Source organism: Tenrec ecaudatus, chromosome 14 (genome assembly GCF_050624435.1).
Source record: "Tenrec ecaudatus isolate mTenEca1 chromosome 14, mTenEca1.hap1, whole genome shotgun sequence".
NCBI lineage: Eukaryota > Metazoa > Chordata > Mammalia > Afrosoricida > Tenrecidae > Tenrec > Tenrec ecaudatus.
Window position 1 is genome coordinate 121,860,772 of NC_134543.1, and position 22,136 is coordinate 121,882,907.

Genomic DNA, 22,136 nt, shown 5'->3' on the forward strand with positions numbered 1-22,136 from the left:
TACACGTGTTGCCCTCATCATTTCCAAAACAGCTTCTCATTTTTAAAAAATCAGCTCCTCATTTTTAAAAAATCCATGTGCTCCACACTAACGTGGTTTCCGTGTCGTGACTGTTGGGCATACTGTTAGACATGTGTACAAGTCTTTGTGGAGAGATAAGTTATTCGTTCTCTTGGCTAGATACCTAGGAATGGACTTGCTAAGCAGTATGGTAAATTCAGGTTTACCTTTTTTTTTAAAGAATTCACTTGTTCTGAGCTTTTGGGATGTTTCATCCACACATGTCAAAAAGAATTCTTGAAATCACTAACACCTAGCTAAGTAAAGTTCTAAGAAAAGTTATCAGATAAAATTAACATAGTTATCACAGTTGTTTCTAGATAGGAATTTCTTCCGGTGGGGGGGGGTGGCCAAATTAAGACAGAGAACTATAAAAGACTATCGCCCCCCGCCCCCATTACTAGAACCGAGTCATTTTCCCACCTCCAGCTAGCAAGCTTCCTTTGCTTGATTTGGGGTAAATTTGGTGTGTGTATAGCTTGGTGAGTGTATTGCTTGCTGAGTGCTTCACTCAGGGAATTGCTTCATGAGTTTACACTCATCTATAAGGTACTTTCAAAACGAGAATCCAGAAAGAGGCCTCCCTCCCACAAAGAGGTTGCAATCTGGTAACCGATCAGGAACTGTCGGAAAACACCGTTGCTAACAACAGCTTGTTCATCTCAGGCTTTTCAGCCATCGCTGGCATTTCTTAGGGGATGGAGTCACCGGTAGTGCTGCAGACTCTGGCGCAGGACACGCTGTGTCAGAACAGAGTGGTTCGAGTCCCCACTTTCCCCCTCGGAAGATAACACTTCTTGAAGTGTGCTTAATTGTGCGTGCATGGCATGGTGTGCAGGCTGAGAGTATCCAGAGAGATCCATCATTTGAATGGTGGTCTTTTATCAGGAGCTCCTAAGAAGTTCCTGGCGTGGGGTGGGGGTGCCGTTGGCTTGTTTGGCTGCTAACTGAAAGGTTAGTGATGGGAATCCACCCGGAGGGCCCTCAGAAGTGAGACCTGATGAGCTACTGGCTCAAAGTCACTTACTGAAGCTCCGTGGAGCTCCGTTCTACCCAGATCCACACGTGAGGTCGTGCGTTGGGACTGATTCCCTGGCTGTTGATTGTTGCCGTTTTCCACAGTCGTTTAAGTGTGTCCCAGGGAGAGAACAGATGATTCTGGGAAAACTGATTGAGAACATATTTATATCTGTTTTTAAGTTTGGGTGTGTATTTCAGTATGGGGGTTGAGAAAGAATGGCAGAAGGGGAAGATGTAGAGCCTGCTTGGGGGGGGACACTCATAATTAATATGGCGTGAAGCTAATATTAAAATGAATTATCCTCTAAGTGCAGGGCCAGAGGAATGGTGAAGTGGGTGTCTTGTTGGAGTACTACTTGCAAGGTCAGCAGTTCGAATCCATGAATCCTATAAGGAAAACTGAGATGTTCTGCTCCTGTTAAGATTTACAGCCTCAGAAACCCACAGGGAAAGTTCTACTCTGCCTGTAGAGTTACTATGAGTCAGAATCCACTCGCTAGTGGTAAGCTGGGATTCTGGTTTTGGTAAGCACAGAATCATCGATAGACAGAATCAGCCTTCCTCTGGGTCCCCACCCGCAATGGGGAATCGCCTGGAATGAAAAATGCCGTGTGAGCGGTTCATTGAGTGGGACCCAGAAGCAAATCAAACGCTCAAAGATTAATTTGCTCTCTTTTTACTCCATCCTCGTGCGAAATGACACGAGGGGGAAAACCAAACACAAGTACGGGATTCTTCTTCATCTTGGCGCTGGGGGCACTGCCACAAGATACGGTGACTGCTAACCCGGCAAGAGGCTTCTGCTACCATCAGAAGCAGCTGTCTTCTGTGGTGCCTCTGGGTGGGTGAGAACCACCAGCCTTTCTGTTTGTAATAATTCACAAACCACCGGTGTCCCGTGGGACATTATGAGAGTCAGGGTGCTTCCTTTGTGGTTTTCTTTGGCTTTGCCAGGTGTTTGCACATATTAATGCATCTGCATGTCTATCTAGGTGAGATAGGCGGGATAAATAATTCGGAGATGAAAAGAATGAGACAATGGTTCTGGGAGGATATGGGAGAAGGGGAGGTGGGAGAAAGGAAGAGGTGTGTGTAACCAAGCCAGGGACAAGGGAACAACAAGTAAACTAAGATCAATGGAAGGAAGGTGGTTGGATGCCTACTGGGGCTTAATCAAGGGCAATGTAGCAGCGAGGAATTACTAAACCTGAATGAAGGCCAAACGTGATGGTGGGAGCAGAGGAAAGTGAAAGGGAATAGAGGAAAGAGCCAGGAGGGAAAGCACATTTATGGAGGCCTAAATACAGGCGTGTACATATGCAAGTACATATATAATGAGAGGGGAATAGAACTATGTACTCATCTATATGTTAAGAATTAAGGTTGCAGATGGACATTGGGCCTCGACTCAAGTACTCCCTCAACACAAGAACACTTTGTTCTAACAATCCGGCATTCTGTGATGCTCACCTTCCTGACACAATGGCTGAAGACAAAATGGATGCATAAGCAAATATGGTGAAGAGAGCTGATAGGGCCTGGCTATCAAAAGATATAGCGTCTGGTGTTTTAAAGGCTTGAAGATAAACAAGTGCCATCTATCTCAGAAGCAACAAAGCCCACATGGAAGAAGCACATCAACCTGTGTGATCATGAGGTTTTGATGGGATCAGGTATCAGGCATCTAAGACCCAGAACAAAACCATACCCAAGTTGAATGGGGTTGGGGGGGCATGAAGTAGAGACCCAATGCCCCTCTGTAGATAATTGGACAATCTCTCACAGAGGGGTCACAGGGAAGAGACGAGCCAGTCAGGGTGTAGTATAGCACCGATGAAACACAACTGTCCTGTAGTTCTTTGGTGCTTCCTTCCCGCCACTATCATGACCTCAATTCTACCTTACAAATCAGATTACACCAGAGCATGCACACTGATACAGATAAGAGCCCGAAAAACAGGGAATCCAGGATAGATAAACCCCTCAGGACCAACAAGCAGAGTAGAGGTACCAGTAGGATTAGGGGAGGGTGGGGGAGAAAGAGGGAGCCAATCAAAAGGATCAACCTAGAACCTCCTCCCAGGGGACAAATAATGGAAAAGTGGGTGAGGGGTGATGGAGGACAATGTAAGATATGGAAATAATAATCTATAACTTATCAAGGGTTCATGAGGGAGAATGGGTAGGGGAGGGGGGGAAGAAATGGGGAGCTGATCTCAGGGGCTCAAGTGGGAAGAGAATGCTTTGAACATGATGATGGCCGCACATGTGCAAATGTGCTCGATACACTGGATGAATGTATGGATTGTGACGGAAGAGCTAACCAATAAAATAATTTAAAAAAGCAAATAGCAAAATGTTAGCATTTGTCAAATATCATCAATGTGTATATTTTAAAAAAAGAAAGAAAGAAAAGCAAGGCAAAGTCAGAGAGTGGGAGAGGGTTGCGGGAAGCGGGATTTGACTGAAACCACACACTGTTATTCTGAAATTGGCTGGGATCTCAGGACAAAAATTCTCTTAAGTTTCAAGAGGGTGGAGATACCTTTTTGGTTCTTCCCGTCTCAGATGACTTTTTTAAGTTAAAAAGGTATTGCTATAAATGACAGAAACCTTTTATTAAGCACAAATATCAGACTGTGAAGTGATTACTTCTCAACCTAGCCAGCATCTTGTTCTGTGTGCTTCATCTCTGAGACCTTTCTCTGAACAATCCTGATCTCCTCCATTTACATGTCGTCGAAAGCCAGTTTGGGCGGAGGGGCTCACGTCTTACTCCTTTTCAATATGATCGTCTCTGAATTTCAGGGACAAAAAGGAGTCTGCGGGGACACGATCAAGGCTCCAGGGTGGAAGGCTAAGGTTTCCCACAGGAACTCTGGTAGGACCGTCCATGTCATCTTGAAAAACGAGTGGGCGCAGCGTAGTGATAAGGGTCCTCGGTGCAACTTACCTTCTCTGTTTGTCAACATTGCCGTTTCCAAATTTCTGAAAACGTCTTCCTAACAAGCCCCGGTGATTATCCTATGTCTTTGGACAATAATCTATGAAGCTTATCCCTTGGGAATCTCCCCAAATAGTTCCTATAACGTTTTGCCTTGACCTTCTTGTCTTGCAGTAAACCCAGTAGAACCTGAGAAGTCACTGTTTTGATTGGACCTCCCCCCCCCCTTTTTTTTGGAAGGCACCCTACCAAGACTAAGAGAACGTGTCTGCAGTCATCCACCGATCATGAGACACGCCGCTTCGCTCACTCGCATCTCAGAGGAATGACCTCTTTATGACCAGGGGTCCAGCACTATGGAACCCCATCTCAAGTTCCTTTAGCACAAGGGGAAGACAAGGTGCTGAGCCACCTGTCAGGGCACCGGCAGTCCCCTGCCCTCGTCAGTGTGCAGCTGCGTTCGGATTTCTCACAGCCCTCCCACGAGAAGCAGGGGCCCCTGCACCCAGCTCCCTTGATTTCCAGTGCTCGCAGGGCGCCTCTAATTCATAGGACTGAGCTGCCTGATCTCGCCTCAAAAAGCAAAGCACAGCAGTAAGAGCAGCAAGCAGTAGAACCAGGTGGCTGGATCTGACTGGCCAGCCTGTGGTTATTACTTTTGCTTCCTTCCTTCCCATTTCTAGTTGATTAGTAACCTTCCCATTTTCCTCGTGCTCTCATTATGAACAGAGCACTCCCAACACCCTCTTAAGCTCTTGTTGAAGCGCCCTTCTTGAAGGTGAGCAAGGGAATCCAAGATGGCGCGAGGGGCGTGCACACCATGGTTTGCAGTGGCAATGGAAGCAGCTTGGAAAGGTTGGTCATAATTACTCCTAGAGGCACAGTGCCCAGTCCACACGGCTTCCTTCCGCTGATTTACTAGTCTGTAGCAAACAACCTCACATGGGCTGCACCACAGCTTTGATATGACGAAACGTGTGAAACTCTTCCACCACAAATTAATAAGGCAGCACAAGAAAGGGGCGCCGCCCTGCTTTGTGGGGGACTCTGTCCCTGGGAGGGGCTGTACATTTGAAGAGAGACTGCTTCTGTAGGAAGGTCCTGTGCGGTGGGGAAAGAGACAGGTGGCAGCCAGACCTTGAAACCGAATCTCTGCTATGGTGAGAAATAAGAAATGGTCCACTACAGATCAGTAAGGAAGCAGAAGTCAGTCTGTGCTTACTTTGCCTATCGGGCAATCCAACACTGATGATTTGTATTGCCTCTCGATGTTCAGAGACACTGGACAGAACTTGGTAGTCTGTCGAGATCCACAGGCATCAGCTCCTCCTCTCTTCTCGGAGGTGGTGGAAATAAAAGCAGTACTAGGACGATGCGCTAAGTCCAGCAACTCTTCCGACCCACTGAAATATTTAATGAGTGCTCTGTGCCAGGATATGTAGTCAGTGCAGTTTGTGTAAGGAGGAAATTGTGCATGAAGATGATTAAAAATCTTGGCACCATGGCTATCAAAAGATATAGCATCCAAAGTCTTAAAGGCCTGAAGGTAAACAAGCAGCCATCTAGCTGAGAAACAACAAAGAACACATGGAAGAAGCACACCAGCCTGTCCCAACTCGATCCCTGAGGACATAAGCAAAAGTGTTGAAGAAAAGTGATGGTGCCCGGCTATCAAAAGATACAGTGTCTGGGGTCTTAAAGGCTTGAAGATAAACAGGTGGCCATCTAGCTCAGAAGCAACAAAGCCCACATGGAAGAAGCACACCAGCATGTCCCGACAAGATTGCTGAGGACAAAGCAGGTGTATAAGCAAATGCAGTGAAGAAAGCTGATGGTGCCTGAATGGCAAAAGATATGTAATCAGGGTTCCCATAGACTGGAAGATAAAACAAGGGGCCATCTAACTGAGAAACAACAAAGCCCACATGGAAGAAGCACACCAGCTTGTGAGATCACAAGGCGTCGAAGGGATCAAGTATCAGGCATCAAAGACCCCCATCCTCTCCCCAAAAATCATAGCACTGTGAATAAGGAGAAGTGCGGAGTGGGGACCCAGGGCCCATCTGTGGGAAATTGGACATCCCTTTGCAGAAGGGCTGTGGGGAAGAGACGAGCCGGTCAGGGTGCAGTGTAGCAATGATGAAACATAAAATTTTCCTCTAGTTCTTTAATGCTCCTCCCCCGCCCCCACTATCATGATCCCAATTCTACCTTACAAATCCAACTGGACTGGAGGATGTACACTGGTACAGATAGGAACTGGAAAACACAGGGAATCCAGGGCAGATGATCCCCTCAGGACCAGTGGTGAGAGTAGCGATACCAGGAGGGTAGAGGGAGGGTGGGGTGGAAAGGGGGAACAGATTACAAGGATCTACATATAACTTCCTCCCTGGGGGACAGACAGTGGAGAAGTGGGTGAACGGCGGTGTCAGATGGTGTAAGATATGACACAATAATTATAATTTATAAGTTATCAAGGGTTCATGGAGGAGGAGGGAGCGGGGAGGGAAGGGAAGGGAAAAAATGAGGAGCTGATACCAAGGGCTCAAGTAGAAAGCAAATGTTTTTAGCATGATGATGGCAACAAATGTACAAATGTGCTTGACACATGGATGCAGGGATTGTGATAAGAGTTGTACGAGCTCCCAATAAAATAATTTTTAAAAATCTTGGCACCAATTAAAATAGAGGGATATTTACTAGTTGCCATGGTGTCTTTACCTCGTCACGGTGACCCTTGTGTATAGAACAGAACGTGCTCTACAGAGTTTTCCAGAGGGTCTTTGAGAAGCACACTTCCGGGCTAGTCTCCTGGGGTCCCTGTATGCAGGTTTGACTCGCAACCTCTCTGTCTTCCAGCTACAGCAGTTGAGCCCTTAAGAGTTTGCGCCACTAGGACCTCCCTATGATAACTGGATGATTTTTGATTCTAGGTGATGCTGCTGCCACTGGTCCATGAAACACACTGACAAGGGTCTGGCAGACCACGTACTGGTAGCAAGGTGTAACATCGAGAATGCTCTAGAAAACCAGGCACAATGCAATTCAGTCACCAAGAAAACAAGAGAAGCCAGGCAGCTGTTCCATTAGAAGCTGAAGTTTTATTATAGGATAATTGTACATAAAGCACATCTAAAATTGATGTGTTCAATGCACTTTTAATAAAGGTAATGTAATATTAAAGGTACAGTTTCTAAGTACAATATAACAACATTCATATTAGAATGAAAATTGGAGTATTTAAAAGACAACATTAAATCTCTCTTTTTTTTACAGCTTGTATTTACAAAATGAATCAAAATATTTTTTTAATTCAGCACTCAATAAAATAACAAACAGCTGGAAATAAGCAGATTACTGTAAGAGTGAATTGAAAGGAAAACCCAATGTAAGTGAAAAGTTGGAGGAGCCTCTAATAAAGATCATTAGCAAAGTTTTAGTCCAATACTATTTTGGGGATTCCCATACATGGCTTGCAATTTTAGTGTGGCAGAAAAAGGTTCTTTTTTTGTTTTGCTTTGACATACTGTACAAAAAACACAGAGCGTATACAGTACAGTATTACTGGTTCCACACTTGCATGTCTATTTACAGAAGGCTGAGTGTCGCTACTCACCACGTTGTGTGAACTTTGTGTGCTTAATCCTCAAGACCTACACACAATGAGAGCCAGCATTTCAGGGTTGGTTTTTTTTTTTTAATGTGGCTTTAATACTTGGTTATAGAAGAAATTGTTTGCCATAGGCTTGGTATGCTATATAAATTGACCAAAACCACCCAGGGTTATACTTGCTGTCAATTAACCTTAGTTAAGTATGGATATGTGCCGGCCCTGGCGCAGACTCAGAGAGATCTCAATCTCTATCCCCGGGAGGTTTAGGAGTGTGTGTGTGTGTGTGTGTGTGTGTGTATTTCTTTCTCCCCAATCTTCAAATGATTTCAACCATGTTCTAAGTAAAGCCATCTGGAATGATGTGATTTGTACTCACAGAACTTTCTCCCTACACTTCAGCCAATTCACTTCAAAAGGCTAGCCTGCTAGCATTCGCTCTCATTAACCACACATGACTGCATGTATCAGTAAGGTAACAGCGCCTCTTCCACAGAAATGGGTAATGCCTAGAATTATGGGTGAGTATGCAACGCATGGAAGCCATCCATCATGGCTTGAGAATTTATCACCTTCAATTACAAAAAGTGCAGTAAACAGAAACATTTGCTCTAGATTTATAAATTGCTCAAAAAATCTTTGCTAAAGATCTTACAAATTCGGTAATGTTGGAGAACAATTCTAAGCAATATTTAAGAAGGCTAACTACATCCTTAGTGAGATATTTGATATGCTCTGACTTTTGAGAGTGCCCCTACGTCTTGGGAAACTAGATGAAAGAGTTTAATTAAGGTTAACAATACATTACTTTTAAAAGGAAAGTCCTCCACTCAGTTCATGGAACTGGCTGAGGTGATTCAATAGAGCAGGACTTCCTTGTTGGGTTTTGCTGGATAGCCCAGGTCCTGGCAAGGGATGCCTCCATACGTCACGGGACTCCAGTGGGAAGGGAAAGGGATATTCTGCTTCCAGGCTACCGAGGATATTTTTGTAGACTCTTAATATTCGTCAAAGGAGCTAGGCACACAACTCTGTCAGCAGACAGTAACCCAATCCCTTCACAAGAGGTGAAAAAGCACGCTACTCCACTCAGTAGAGTGTTTTTTCAGGATCCTACAGGCCTGGCACATCGTTTTTCAGCTCAGGCGATGCGGTATTAAGCCAAGTAGCAAACGTAAAGTAACGGATACGTTTTCATATATCAATATTTATAAACAGATGTCAAATATCCATACTAAGGAAGTAATTTTATCCCAATTAAATATACTCTAGAATAATTTGTATAACGATATTATGTATTTAAAGAGAAAAGCGTACCCCAAATCCAGCACTCTGATACAGCTGCCAGTTGGGCACAGGTATGTATATATATATATATTTATATGTATATATATACACAAATATATAGTTATACTCAGTGAAATTAACAAGACCCAAAGGTGGTAGTTTCTAGGAATAAAAGGGGTTTTTTTTTTTTGTTGTTGTTCACAAAAGTAACTTATCTAGCACCACACATCAGAAAAACACAAAAATAGCACGCTCTAGTTCTAAACAGCTATGTCTAAAATAGATTATATAGTAAAACCTGTATTATACAGCATATTGTGGTATTTGATCAACAGATAAATATTTGCACTGAGTAGGCTGTTTATCATATAACATTTTTCTTATCTATACAGAATGAAAGCCAAAAAGTTAACTGTATAGAGATGTGCAGAACGACATTAAATATTATGACTCAAAAGCAGAGACAAAGGTAAATTTGAAAGGAGAGTAAGAGAAAATGTTTACAGGCCATTACAAGTTCTTAAGTTAAGAGTAAATAAGGAATCAATTGCTCAAGTTGAAGAAAGCAGTAAACAAGAGGTTGCATTTACATGCAGATGTCTAAAATTTGTATTTTTTTAAAATCTATGCACAAAAGTCATTTGTTTTATTGCTTGACATTCAGTTATGGCTAGATTATTTAACCTATTTTTTTTGTACTTTGGAAACAAGAATATTGTTAAAGGTGCCATAAAAATGGACAACATTGAAAACGGTTTGCAAATAAACCACCTAACACTGCAGTTCTTTATACATATCAAAAGCCTTGTCTGGGGTTTGTCATATGTTAAATATATTTAAACTGGGAAAATATGTTGCAGCTTGAAGCCTCCCATTGGCCCAAACATCCAATACAAAAACACGTCTCCATTAAAGGAGCAGGCAGACAATACAGGTACATTTAAAGAAGCAGCCAGCTAATGTCCTATTGTTTATAAATCGACCACTGTTTTCGATGAGACTTCAAACCATTGTGGATAAGAAGAGCCTTTTGGATTCAGGAAGGTGTGTACAGTACATACGAATTTTTTGTGTGAACGCTGATTCACTATATTGCTCAAGAACGATCTGCATTTACACCTGCAATCCGCTCCAGGATAACCAAGCTCCTAGGAAGAGTCTTCATCCACATGAAAGTCAGAATGAGCGAGAAAGGCCTCACACACACACACACACACACACACACACACACACACACACACACTGGAGAGGATCTCGTTGTTCTTCGAGAACAACCTCATGGCCTGTGCAGTGTGTCAAAGCGAATGGTGGGCGTACTGTCTTTCATTATTTCTTAGAAGGACCAGAGAGAAGGACACGGGGGTACTGCTTCACGTGGCAAAGCACATGGAGTGTAAAAAACAAGCACACATTCTCTCAGCCTCCTTGGCCAATCCTCCCCTGCGTGTTCTCCATCCAGGGCTCCGTGTTATGTGGCATCACTGGAGAAGAAGGATGGTTTCTATTTGGATTGAATCTTCCGTCATTCATGGATGCATAAATGACCGAATATATTTATTGCTCTAAGTTCTGAGGGTCTGGTTGAACATGGACACCACCCCCCCCGTCTGTGATGATGGCTTGGGATGAAGCCAGGCATCTGGGTTCCTTTTAAAATCATCTGAGAGCCTGACAAAAACGAACTCACCCAAACAAATGTGCAAACGAGCAAACCAAGGAACAAACGGGACCCCAAGGTGAAGCCAACTGCTCTGGGAAGGCATTGCTGCTCACCCTGTTCACGGCTCAAAGTCAGATAGTAAGAAAACATCCACCCCCACCTCACCCCCCTGAAATCTAGTCACACCTTTTCATAATACTAACATTTGGGGGTTAAAATGAAGACCTGGTTAGGGACTACTAGCAACAGATCCAGACTTACTAATCCCAGGGCAGTTCTTGGCACATAATTTGATCCGTCATATCAAGTTGCTTTATGGGGGAGCCTCTCGCAAGGAAGAAGTGACACTCATGTGTAATAACACGTAGAAAAAAACCCTCAATAATCTGCCTATATATGCATATATGGTGTGTGCCAGTTCCCTTGGGTTTCTTACAAAAAACAAGATGAAGTTATCTTTTTGATCTGTGAAGCCTGGAAGTTCTTTTGGTACCGAGAACATATGTAACATTGCCTGTGAATACATGGTTCAGGTGTGGAACAATGAAAGTCAACAAGAACCCTAAGGTTGACTGACACGATGGGAGAAAAAATAAATGAGAATATGAAAACAGGACTGTATTTCAAAACTGTGAACTGCCATCCTAAAAGCTGGTTCTGGTGTCGTAATACGGGCAGGTGTCATTTTTCAACACTAGCCTCTGAATTCACAGGTAAAAACCATGAATGTACTAGTAGAAGCATCATTGTACTTACAGGGATATTTGTTTCGCACCCTCCACCCCTATATGAGGACAGAGGGCACACAAGCATAATTACTGCCATTAAAAAAAAGTGCGTCATTTTTTTACCTACCTCACTACACAGATGGGTCTCTCACAGGGCCACTGGTTTTTAACAACTTTTAAAAAAAATTTGTAGTCTGCAGAGTTAGAATTTGAAATAGCTCTTGACACATACAGCTTTTAAGATCCTCGAGGAAAACGTTTTATTGAGTAGAGCTTGGCGAATGGCGAAAAGTGGGACTGCATATTGAGCGGCGGCTTTTTTGTCCTGACTTTCGATACGGATTTACCTTTCGAACAAAACTGGCGTGACTTCGCACTGCTTTGGAAGTGATTCCCAATGTCCAAGCACACAAGACCAAATAGTACACTACGTGCCAAACTCAACACAAAGAGATAGTAAGACGTCTACACTCACACACACCCCCACACACCCCCAGTGCTACACAGCTCACTTGTGCCTTTGAGGGATAGTATTATTATCATTATGAAAAGAAAAAAAAAAACACCACACAATTTGTCCCAGTAGTACTGGCCACCCTGTTTTAAGAGTTTTAGAAGATCCCTGAGCACATGGTTTCTGACTCTTAACCCCAACTCCAAAATGATAGGGTTTCTGTTGTTGATAGCAAGATGGATTGTCATTCACAGTAAGTCAATCATAAGGTGCTTATTTACCCTTCTCTCTCTTTCTCTCTCTCTCTCTCTCAGTCTCTCTCACCTATCAGCACAACGACTTGTCAGAAAATAACTTAAAGATTATTATTATCTTAAAAGAATAGCACTAGCAGGACACGTGATTGACACACTCAATGTTGGAAACAGTGGCTTTAGGATCATTATCTGGCTGCCTCCCACACGCGACGTCAGTCGACATTCCTTAGCCCGCAACCAAAAAGGCAAACAAACCAAAACACGAACAACAACCAAAAAAACTGTACACATATGTATTTTTTCCCTGAGGGATCAAGGTACACCCGCGAGTGCTCAATGTACATATTGCACTAGAGAGGAATGAAGAACATGTGCAAACAAGCCACGGCGAGAGAAGCTGACGGACGACTTCCCCAACCTCTTCACGAAAGGACTCTTCAAGGTGGGTTAGCATTTTGGAATGTCGGAACACAAGCTTCTATTCCTTAGTCTAAACTAAACACACAGATGTCTACTATGGCACATTCAATGAAATAAAAAGTTTCCCAAAGACAGATAGACAAATTCCATCAAGAAAATAATACAAAGTTTGTTTGTTTTGTATCTTTTTTTTTAGAAAATTACATTACTTTCTTTCATTGTTTCACATTACAAAATCTTTTTTTTTCTTTACACAAATCACATTTTATTGCAGGAATAGCTCAAGTGCCATCAAATATTTATAGAAGGGTTAAAAAAATAGAAATCTCTCTAAAGTGGTCCAGACAAGGCTTTGTATAGAATAAATCTTTTTTTTTCCATCTTTAAGTTTTGATTTAACTGTTTTGAATACATTTTCTTTTCCATTGACACTTAGTAGCCTAAGAAGCAGTCTGGCGCACGCACATCACACGCACGCACACGCGTGTACATACACACACGTGCGCTCACGCCTCACCTCACCCCACCGCACGCTCACAGAGATCTGGGAATCCACACTATAAAGACAACCAAACTTAGAAGCAGTGTCATAAGTCATGTTTTCCTTATCGCAGGAAGGGCGAATGAGGGTGTCACAGACTGGGGAACATCTGTAGCTGTCACACAAAGTAGGATGCTGGACACTTAAGGGAAAAAACAACAGAGCTTTAATGCAATTGACAAACTGCCCCCAAGCACTTTCATCTGCTCTTTTCTTGTCACTGTGCCAGTGTTTCCACACCTAACACAACTCTTTGGGCACCACTGTTCCGGCTTTCTCCCAGTCTCACTGATCCTACCTTCAAGAACAGAGAGTACGCATGCAGCACAGCAGCCAAGATGACAGGGACAGTTCCAATCCGGAAAACACTGGGGGATATTTAAATTTTGGAAACTCTACCTGTAACCTGGCGCCACCAAGCCTTTTTTTTTTTTTTTTTTAGGTGTTTCTATAACAAGGAAGGGGGAAAAAAAAAACCCAAACGCAACGTTTTCCACATAATTTTCTGGACCCTGTAATTTTTTTTTCTGACTGAATTTATGGTTTAACTTTACTTCCCAATGTAGATCCAAATACTCATCACACCTAGCACAGCCCCATGGTTCTGTTCCTACGTAGCCGGCGAACCTTGCTCTTCTCCCACCGAGCAGCAGGGTTACATCACTCTTCCCCGCTTAACTCTAAAGCAATGCCACACAGGAAGTGACCTCTATTGAGACTGGAGTATCTCTTTTCTTTTTGCATTAAGTACATGCAAAATCCTTCCTGGCAAAGGAATACCTTTTAACTTCCGCATTAAGTTCTCCCTCACCCTCTGCGGTTCTCCTAACGCTGATCATCTCATCGCGAACACTGAAAATAGGTTTAGTTGCTCTTTAATGCGCTAGCACCTGAGGCTGGTCATATTCAGAAAGCTTTGGTTAAAAAGAAGTTAATGAACTTTAAGGAAACCATTCCCAAATTGTGTGACTTGGAATGACCACCAACAAAACAGCACAGCACAAGATGCCCACCCCCAAACCAAACACATTTTACTCCAACGAACAAAGACTAGAATACAATGGACAAATAAATAACTGAACTAGGCTTAGAACTCTTTTTAGAGTATAAATACTATTTGTCTTTTAAAGGAACTATGCTTACTTAAATTTTAAGCAATTTGATTTAACCCTTTTTACCCAGATATAAATACTATATGCTGACACTTAACCTCTCTATATAAACACATAAAGTTTTATATATCTGTAAGAAATTTAAGTAAATATTACTCTCGTCTTCTAGTTATGGTTAAACTCTTACTCTATTTTGGGGGGAAACAACAACAACAACAAAAGACTGAGATGTTATTTAGGCTTCATACATACTTCTGTGTAAATCACTTCTTCCTTCTGCCAAGTCCCTTTGGAAATATGTTAAAAAGTCAGTGGAGTTTAAAGCACAATGAGGGCTGTGGGGAACCCAGGCTGGGGAGCGAGGCTGGGAATCCAGTCTCTCACATCAGGAGGCCCAAGGCCTGGGGAAAGCTCAGGAGGGATCCAAGGGACAGGCTAGACACTTGCTGGGTTGTAAAGGGCTCCTTGGAAACTCCCGTCTCTATGCCCTGGGAAGATGTTTCCTTTCTGTACAAACGAGGCTGTGGGGGTCAGCCTCGAGGTCTCAACCCCATACCCGGTGTGAATAACACATTCGAAATGCTCTGGTTCCTAAAAGATCACGCTCTTTTCTAAAACACGCGCACCTGCACACACATTAGACTTCTCCATTCCCCCCCGCCCCCCCGAATTGGGGACTATAAAAACCTCAAGAAGCCCAAACGAAAACAAATCAATAAGCCTCACCTGAGCACAAGAACTGAACAATCTTCAACGCTTTTAATAAAATAAATTACAGTCCACAGTTGTCTAGTGAGGATAAACCCACAAGTAAAGGCTTGCAGCTCGTATCAACTTCACTTTAAAGGTTTAAGATACCTATTCTGTAAATCAGAGAAAGCCCCTTCAATACCCTCCCAGCCTTCCTCACCCTCCCCATCCCTGTCTGGATGAGCAATCCACGGAAACGACCACACGGAGAGGTCTAGAATTAGTCCGCTCTGGACAAACTCTTAAACAGAAGCACCGCCCCCCCCCCCAAGGAATGCTTCCCATCCCCCTAGGTGGGGTGTGCGTCTCCGCTCCTGATAAAATCGTTGGATCCTTCTTAAAATAAAATTTGTAGAGAAGCGAGATTCTAATAAGTACTCGTGACTGATTTGCTCTCAAAGTGTTAAGGGTTCCAAATGGAGACCAAGTCCTTTGCCCGACGAAACTGCACAAAGAGCCTTTCCTCGGCCTCCGCCACGAGGGGCCATTGAAAAAGCGACCCCCCCTGCCCCCCGTGTCCCGCTCCCGCTCCTACTCCGGCAGTGTGCATGTTCGGGTAAATCCGCAACATCTACGGAAGATTCAGCTTTGTATGAAGCATAAACACATCGACTCAGAAGCTGACCCCAAAGCAAAGTATAATTTAGAGAGAGTTCCATTTCTAAATTCATGTCTATATATTAAAAAAGGAAAAAAAAAAAAGAAAACTCAACATGGTGATTTCTAGATATGACCAGCCAGTCTTTGAAAAGTTAGTCTGTACACAGCAGCATAAACATCTCCCAGCGTACCTTCCAAGCCTTCTCAGTTCAACTTGTGTTTCTGGTGCACATGCGACATGACAGTGAACACCCTAGTATTTAATTCAAAGAAAAAGGTGCGAAATGAAAGTGCCTTATCAATTCAACAGGAAAAGCTACACCAGTAACTACATTTTATATTAATTAAAACAATAATATAAACAATATCTCTTTTAGCTATATATAGTCTTCATGCCCATTTACCCTGTAATATATTATAATGCTATTTTGCTAGTGCTGTGGACACGTTTCATGCCGTCCCTGCAGCTGGCAATAATCGGTGAGCAAAACAAAACAGAACGAAACAAAAGCGGACGCACACACACACGCGCACACACAAAAACTTCCTTCATGAAAACAAAGAGCAAGTTGTGCAAAGTAACGCCGCAACCTCCGCGATGCACGCCGGCCACTGACGACTGCTGGACCCTGCTGCTCCGGGCGGATGGGGGATGCTGTAGAGAGTCTGTGGGCAGTGAGCTACAAGAAAAGGGGCTTCCCCGACCTTAGTACCCTCCTTCTGGGTGAACAGAGGTCAACGGTCAAGAAGCTGAGAAAGAAAAAGGGTCCATATCTGTGGGCATAATGGAAATCATACGCATGAGAAAAACAAGTTCAGCTTTTCTACGTGTCGTTGTTTTCCCTCGTTGGCCTGACCCTGACCGCGAGAAGATGCTCAGGGGGTTGGCGTTCCAGGTCTGTGCAGGGCCATAGAGAGTGTTTTGTTTGCTTTTCCTGTTGGTACGTCAGACATTCTAGAAGTGCTTAGGTGATTACGTTTACCCATCAATTTGCATCGCTGGCTCAAATTCTGAAGTGAACAACTCCTTGTATAACGGAGGAAAGTGAAGTCGCACAATGTCTGGGTATATTGCTTTAAACGCCATGAGCTTTTCCGTGTGTCGTCCGCATAAGGCTCTTAATGTCGACACCTTGCATATTAACTGTAAACGGAAAGGGAGACATGCTGTTAGGAGGCAGCGGGCATGAGAATCAAGGGGCGGGGGACGAGGAGGGTCGTGACCACATTCTTTACCCTGGTGAGACATCTGAAGCCAACTTCAATGTCCCATCACCACGGGCTGGCAAACAGTAATGGGGATGCAGTCGTGTCCTAGAATACCAGAGCTACTTTCTTTAAAAAAAAAATCATTTTATTGGGGTCTCACATAATTCTTATCACAATCCATACATCCATCCACTGTGTCAAGCACATTTGTACATTTGTTGCCTTCATCATTCTCAAAACGTTTGGTTTCTACTGGAGCCCTTGATAGCAGCTCATCATCTTCTCCCCTCCCTCTCCATTCCCCCCTCCCTCATGAACCCTTCATAATTCGTAAATTATTATTATTTTTGTCATAGCTTACACAGTCCGACGTCGCCCTTCACCCACTTTTGTGTTGTCCATCCCCCAGGGAGGAGGTTAAACATAGATCGTTGTAATCGGTTCCTCCTTTCTACCTCACCTTCCCTCCACCCTCCTGGTATCACCACTCTCGCCACTGGTCCTGAAGGGGTCACCTGTCCTGCATTCCCTGTGTTTCCAGTTCCTGTCTGTACCAATGCACATCCTCTGGTCTAGCCAGACTTGTATGGTAGAATTGGGATCATGATAGTGGGGAGAGGAAACATTTAAGAATTAGAGGAAAGTTGTATGTTTCATTGGTGCTACCCTGCACCCTGACTGGCTGGTCTCCTCCTTGCAACCGTTCAGTAAGGGGGTGTCCAGTTCCTACAGATGGACTTTGGGTCTTCTCTCTGCACTCCGCCTCATTTACAATGATATTATTTTTTGTTCTTAGATGGCTGATACCTAATCTCTTCGACACCTTATGCTCACACAGGCTGGTGTGTTTCTTCCATGTGAGCTTTGTTGCTTCTCAGCTAGATGGCCACTTGCTTATCTTCAAGCTTTTAAGACCCCAGACGCTATATCTTTTGATAGCCGGGCACCATCAGCTTTCTTCACCACATTTGCTTATGCACCCATTTGCCTTCAGCGATCATACTGGGAAGGCGGGCACCCACTGATACGATTTTTTGTTCTTTGATGCCAGACCTACTTTCAACGTGGTTTGGAAGATGCAGAATTGGATCACATGGAAAGTTGCTCATTAGCAAAAGTGGGCGCAGCCTGCTAGCGGCAGAGTTGAGATGAACACCGAGTCTTGACAGTTCTTTCTGTCCCAACATGCTTTCTGCTTTACCATGTTTCCCTTCCTGTATGAGTCAGAAATGACTGCGTGGCAGCGAGGCATATATTTTTTAAGTGTTTGTTATCAATTCTGGAGCAGAAGAGGTGTTAGGGCCTGAGACCACCACCAACATTCCCTTGTGTCACTTAGAACAAGGACTAGTCAACCCCAGTGTGACAGGATTCTCCACCATGAGGGACAGGGCTCGGCACCATGTAACTACGGGTTTGCACAAAAGATCCTGAGTGAAAACCAAACTAAGCTAAAGAAGGCCTGGACTTTACTCCCAGTACCGACCACTTCCTTGCTGGAATAACAATTATGATTGATAAACAGGATATGACATATATATATTCTCAATTAATAAATACATTCCAAAATGCTTGATAAACTTAAAAAATTTTAAACGTAAAACGCTTGTTACTTCGACCCCAAAAAACCAAATGCAAGAACTGTGTTCACCAGGTCCACAGCTCTCTTAAAAATAAAGAAAAGGACCCAAGGGTGCATTAACAGAACCCTGGTGGTGCGGTGGTTACAGCACCAAGAGGGAGGCAGTTCTAACCCACCCGCCTGCTCTGCACGTGGGAGGAGAGACCCAGCCATGGGCTGCCTTGCAGATGGCAGCCTACTGGGGTCCTGAGTCTGAAGCAACAGGATGGCCGTCTGCAACAAGGGCACCCTGACATTGGGGTCAGGGAGAGAGGAGAGTGCAACTCCCAACTCTTCTTTCCCCGCCACTCCCTATTTCTTCCCCAATTTCTCATTTACCAAAACCATAATAAAAAAAGCAACCCAGCAATTCACCTCCCACTTCCTCTATCCGTCCTTACACGTTCTACACAAGCTATCAGGAGAAAATAAAACAATGAACCCACGAGGCCCAACACGAAACAAAAGCTTTCAAATCCCCTTGTGAACATGAAAACACACACACCCTACTCTAAGGACGAGTAAAGCTGATTGTTCTAAAGCACACAATTCAAACGGCAAGAAGAGGAGTGCATCTTAAATTGATGCGAAAGCATTAAGAACCAAGGCGAAACCTTCTACTCTGAAGCTGATGGAGAAAGTACAAACGTCATTTACTAGTGATGACAAAGAACTGCCCCCCCCCCCCGCGCACCTTGTTTATAAAGTGAGGTCCTACACTATTTGCGGATTGGGTTATTTCACTCTGCACAATGTTTCCAAGCTCCATCCATACTATGGCATGGGCCGTTACTTCTGTTTCTCTGACTGGCTGAGTAGTCTGTAGAGGAACCGCGCTGTGTTCGTCTGCTGATGGGCAGGCTGTTCCCACCTCTGGGCCATGGCAATGAACAGTGTCTACTTTTAAGTCCCTGGGGTGACATCCTGAAGTCCGAGTGGACTTGCTGGGGCATTGGCAGTTCTAGAAGGAGCTCTCATGGTGCAATGGTTCCTTAGTGGACTGTTCACGCAGGTTGAGCAGTTCAAAACCCTCAGCTGTTTTTGACCTCCGTAAAGATGTATGATCTCAGACACCCACAGGGGGCGTGGTTCTACTCTGACCTACATACAGGTGCGCCCTGAGCTGGAAAGGACTCCCTGGCCGTGAGCTGGGTTTGGTAGTTCCATCTTTCGGAGGATTCCCCATACTGTTTCTCAGGAAGGCTGAACCATTTTGCTTTCTTGCCTGCAATGGATAAGGGTTTCAATGTGTTACTGTCTGCTTGGTTTGATGTTTTTATCATATCACCTATTGAGAGAGGCAGCTCATTGTGGTTTTATCCTGTGCGTCATCTTGCTGATGACTGACATGCATGAGCTTTCCCCATGTGCTCAGTGGTCATGTGAATGTCTTCTTTGGGGAGATGTCTATTCCAGCGGTTCTCAGCCTGTGGGTCACGACCCTTTTGGGGGTCGAACAACCCTTTCGCAGGGGTCGCCCGATTCATATCAGTAGCAAAATGACAGTTACGAAGTAACAATGAAAGTAATTTAAGGTGTGTGTGGGGGGGTCACCTTGACATGAGGAACTGTATGAAAGGGTCGCGGCAGTAGGACGGTTGAGAACCGCTGCTTTATTCAAATCCTTTGCCCATTTTATGATGGGTTTGTCTCAGTTGTTAGGTGGTCCAGGTTTTAGGTATATTTTGTTATTAGATTTTTGATAGATATGCGGTTTATAAATTCTTTCAGGTGGTAGGTAACTTTTCCCTTTTTGGCCAAGTCTTTCGATGCACAGTAGTTTTTAATTTTTAATGAGGTTTCATTGATTTACTTTGGTTTTTTTTTGTTTTTTTTGCTGTTTGTCCCTTGTTATCTTGGGTTGCCTGTTGTTAAAAGCTAGGTCTAACAGCATTGTCCCCTTGTCCTTCTAAGAATTTTACAGTTTTAGTTTCTTGCTTCGGTCCATAACCCACTTTGAATTTGTCTTTGTGGGTTGTATGACGAGGCATGGATCCCGTTTCATTTTTCCGAAGGTGGAAATCCAATTTTTCCGGAACCATTGTTGGAGAGATTCTTCTCCATTGGATGAACTTAGAACTCCTGTCAAAAATCAGGTGAGCACAGACAGACATGTGCGTTTACTTCTGGACCGAAGTTAGTCCTTCCCAACTCTGCTTAGATTTATTCCTAGGTAGTTCATTTCCTTTGATGCGAATATAACTGGAGTTATTTCCCTACATCTCTTTTCAGATTTGGTCATTGCTGGCATATAGAAACTCAGCCGATTTTCCATTTGTCGACACCGGACCCTGTACCTTTGCTAAATTCTTCTGCCGCCATGGGTTCATGTGATCCACAAAGAGAGAGACGCTGATTTCTTTTCCAACTTGGCTCTCTTACGCCCGCTCTCTCTCGCTTCATTGCCCCAGTCAGGACTTTTAATACAATATGGAAAAGAAGTGGCACCTGTTCCTTATTCCGTTTCAAGGGCAAAATTCTCAGTGCTTCTCCAGTCAGTAAACGTTGGCTTTTCCCATAAGCTCTGAATCCTATTAAGGAATTTCCCTTCTATTCCAGCAGTTTTTAGGACTTGCATCAAGGAAGCACGCTGGATCCTATCAAACACCTCCTCTTTGCATCCAGAGAGCTGATCATGGGTGTCCCTTCCTCTTGCTGTATTGATCCGGTGTGCTATGACTGACTTTCCTGGAATAACTCCATCACGATAGACGGCACTCCTCTGATTTGCCTTTGGAGGATGCGCACTGGCATTTTGCACTATATTGGCCTGGAGTTTTCTTTTCCTGTGGCGCCTTGATCTGGGTTGAGTGTCAGGGTTATGAGGCTTCATAAGACGAATTAGGAAATATTCCTTCCTTCTCTGTCTTTTAAAAGAATTTAAATAGCACTGGTGCTAAGTCTGCTCTGAATGCGTGGCACGATGTTCCAGTGACGTCATCTGGTCCAGGACCTCTTCCTTGGTGGGGATGGAGGTGGGGTCCCCATTGATGATTTCTTCACAAGTTGTGGGTCTGTTGGGATGTTCTATTTCCTCTTGAGTCAGCCTGGTTAGGCTGTGTGCTTCTAAGAATTTTTCCATTTCATCAAGGTTATCAGGTTATTGCCATACAGTTGTTCATAAGATTTTATCATACTTCTTTATTTCTATTGCCTCAGTTGCACGGTTCCCCCTTTATTCCTCCCTCGAATTTGATTATCTCTATTTTATCTTCTTTGTCAGTCCAGTTTTGGCAAAAGGCTTGTCAATTTCATCGATCCTTTAAAATAGTCAGCTTCTGGTTTTAATGATTCTATTGCTTTTCTGATTTCAATTTTCTTTATGCTCTGATCTTGGTTATATTCTTCTGGTAGAATGTAGTTACTAGAATTGTCCAGTTAGGCCGTTAATTCAAGATTGTTCCTCTTCTCTTTCTTCTTTTGGTTAGCATTTATTGCTATAAATTTCCCTGTATTATCTTCACTGCTCTTTGTAAGTGTTCGTATGCTACATTTTCATATTTATTTGCATCTAATAAACTTGTGATTTCTTCCTTAACCCCTTGGTACTTTTATGGTACGTTGCTTAATTTAATTACTATTGCCTTTCATGAAAACAGAGTGAATTAATTTTAAAGTATATAGTTAATTCTTTTAGCCTTCTAAATTCAGCTTTCTTTTAATCAATCAAGAACACGAGCTCAACTTTATCCTCAATTTTTATGGGAAAAAGACAGGACTTCTAGTTCCCTAAAGAGTTACAGTCTCGGAAACTCACACGGTCGCTATGACTTGGCATTGACTCAATGGCAGTGAGTTTGGTATTTTTGGTTTGTCCTAGAAGGTGTCCAGGATGTGCTACCGATTAAAACTAATTTCTC

General features: G+C 43.5%; 1 protein-coding gene across 1 annotated transcript in view; it reads right to left on the reverse strand.

The window, feature by feature from the left end:
• Positions 1-7,714: 7,714 nt before the first annotated feature.
• The window catches only part of RORA (RAR related orphan receptor A), a 112,466-nt gene continuing 98,044 nt past the window's right edge, over positions 7,715-22,136 (reverse strand). The window contains exon 10 of the mRNA XM_075532325.1: positions 7,715-16,590. Within this exon, the coding sequence (XP_075388440.1) occupies positions 16,426-16,590 (165 nt within the window). The 3' untranslated portion in view covers positions 7,715-16,425. The remainder of the gene's footprint in view (positions 16,591-22,136) is intronic.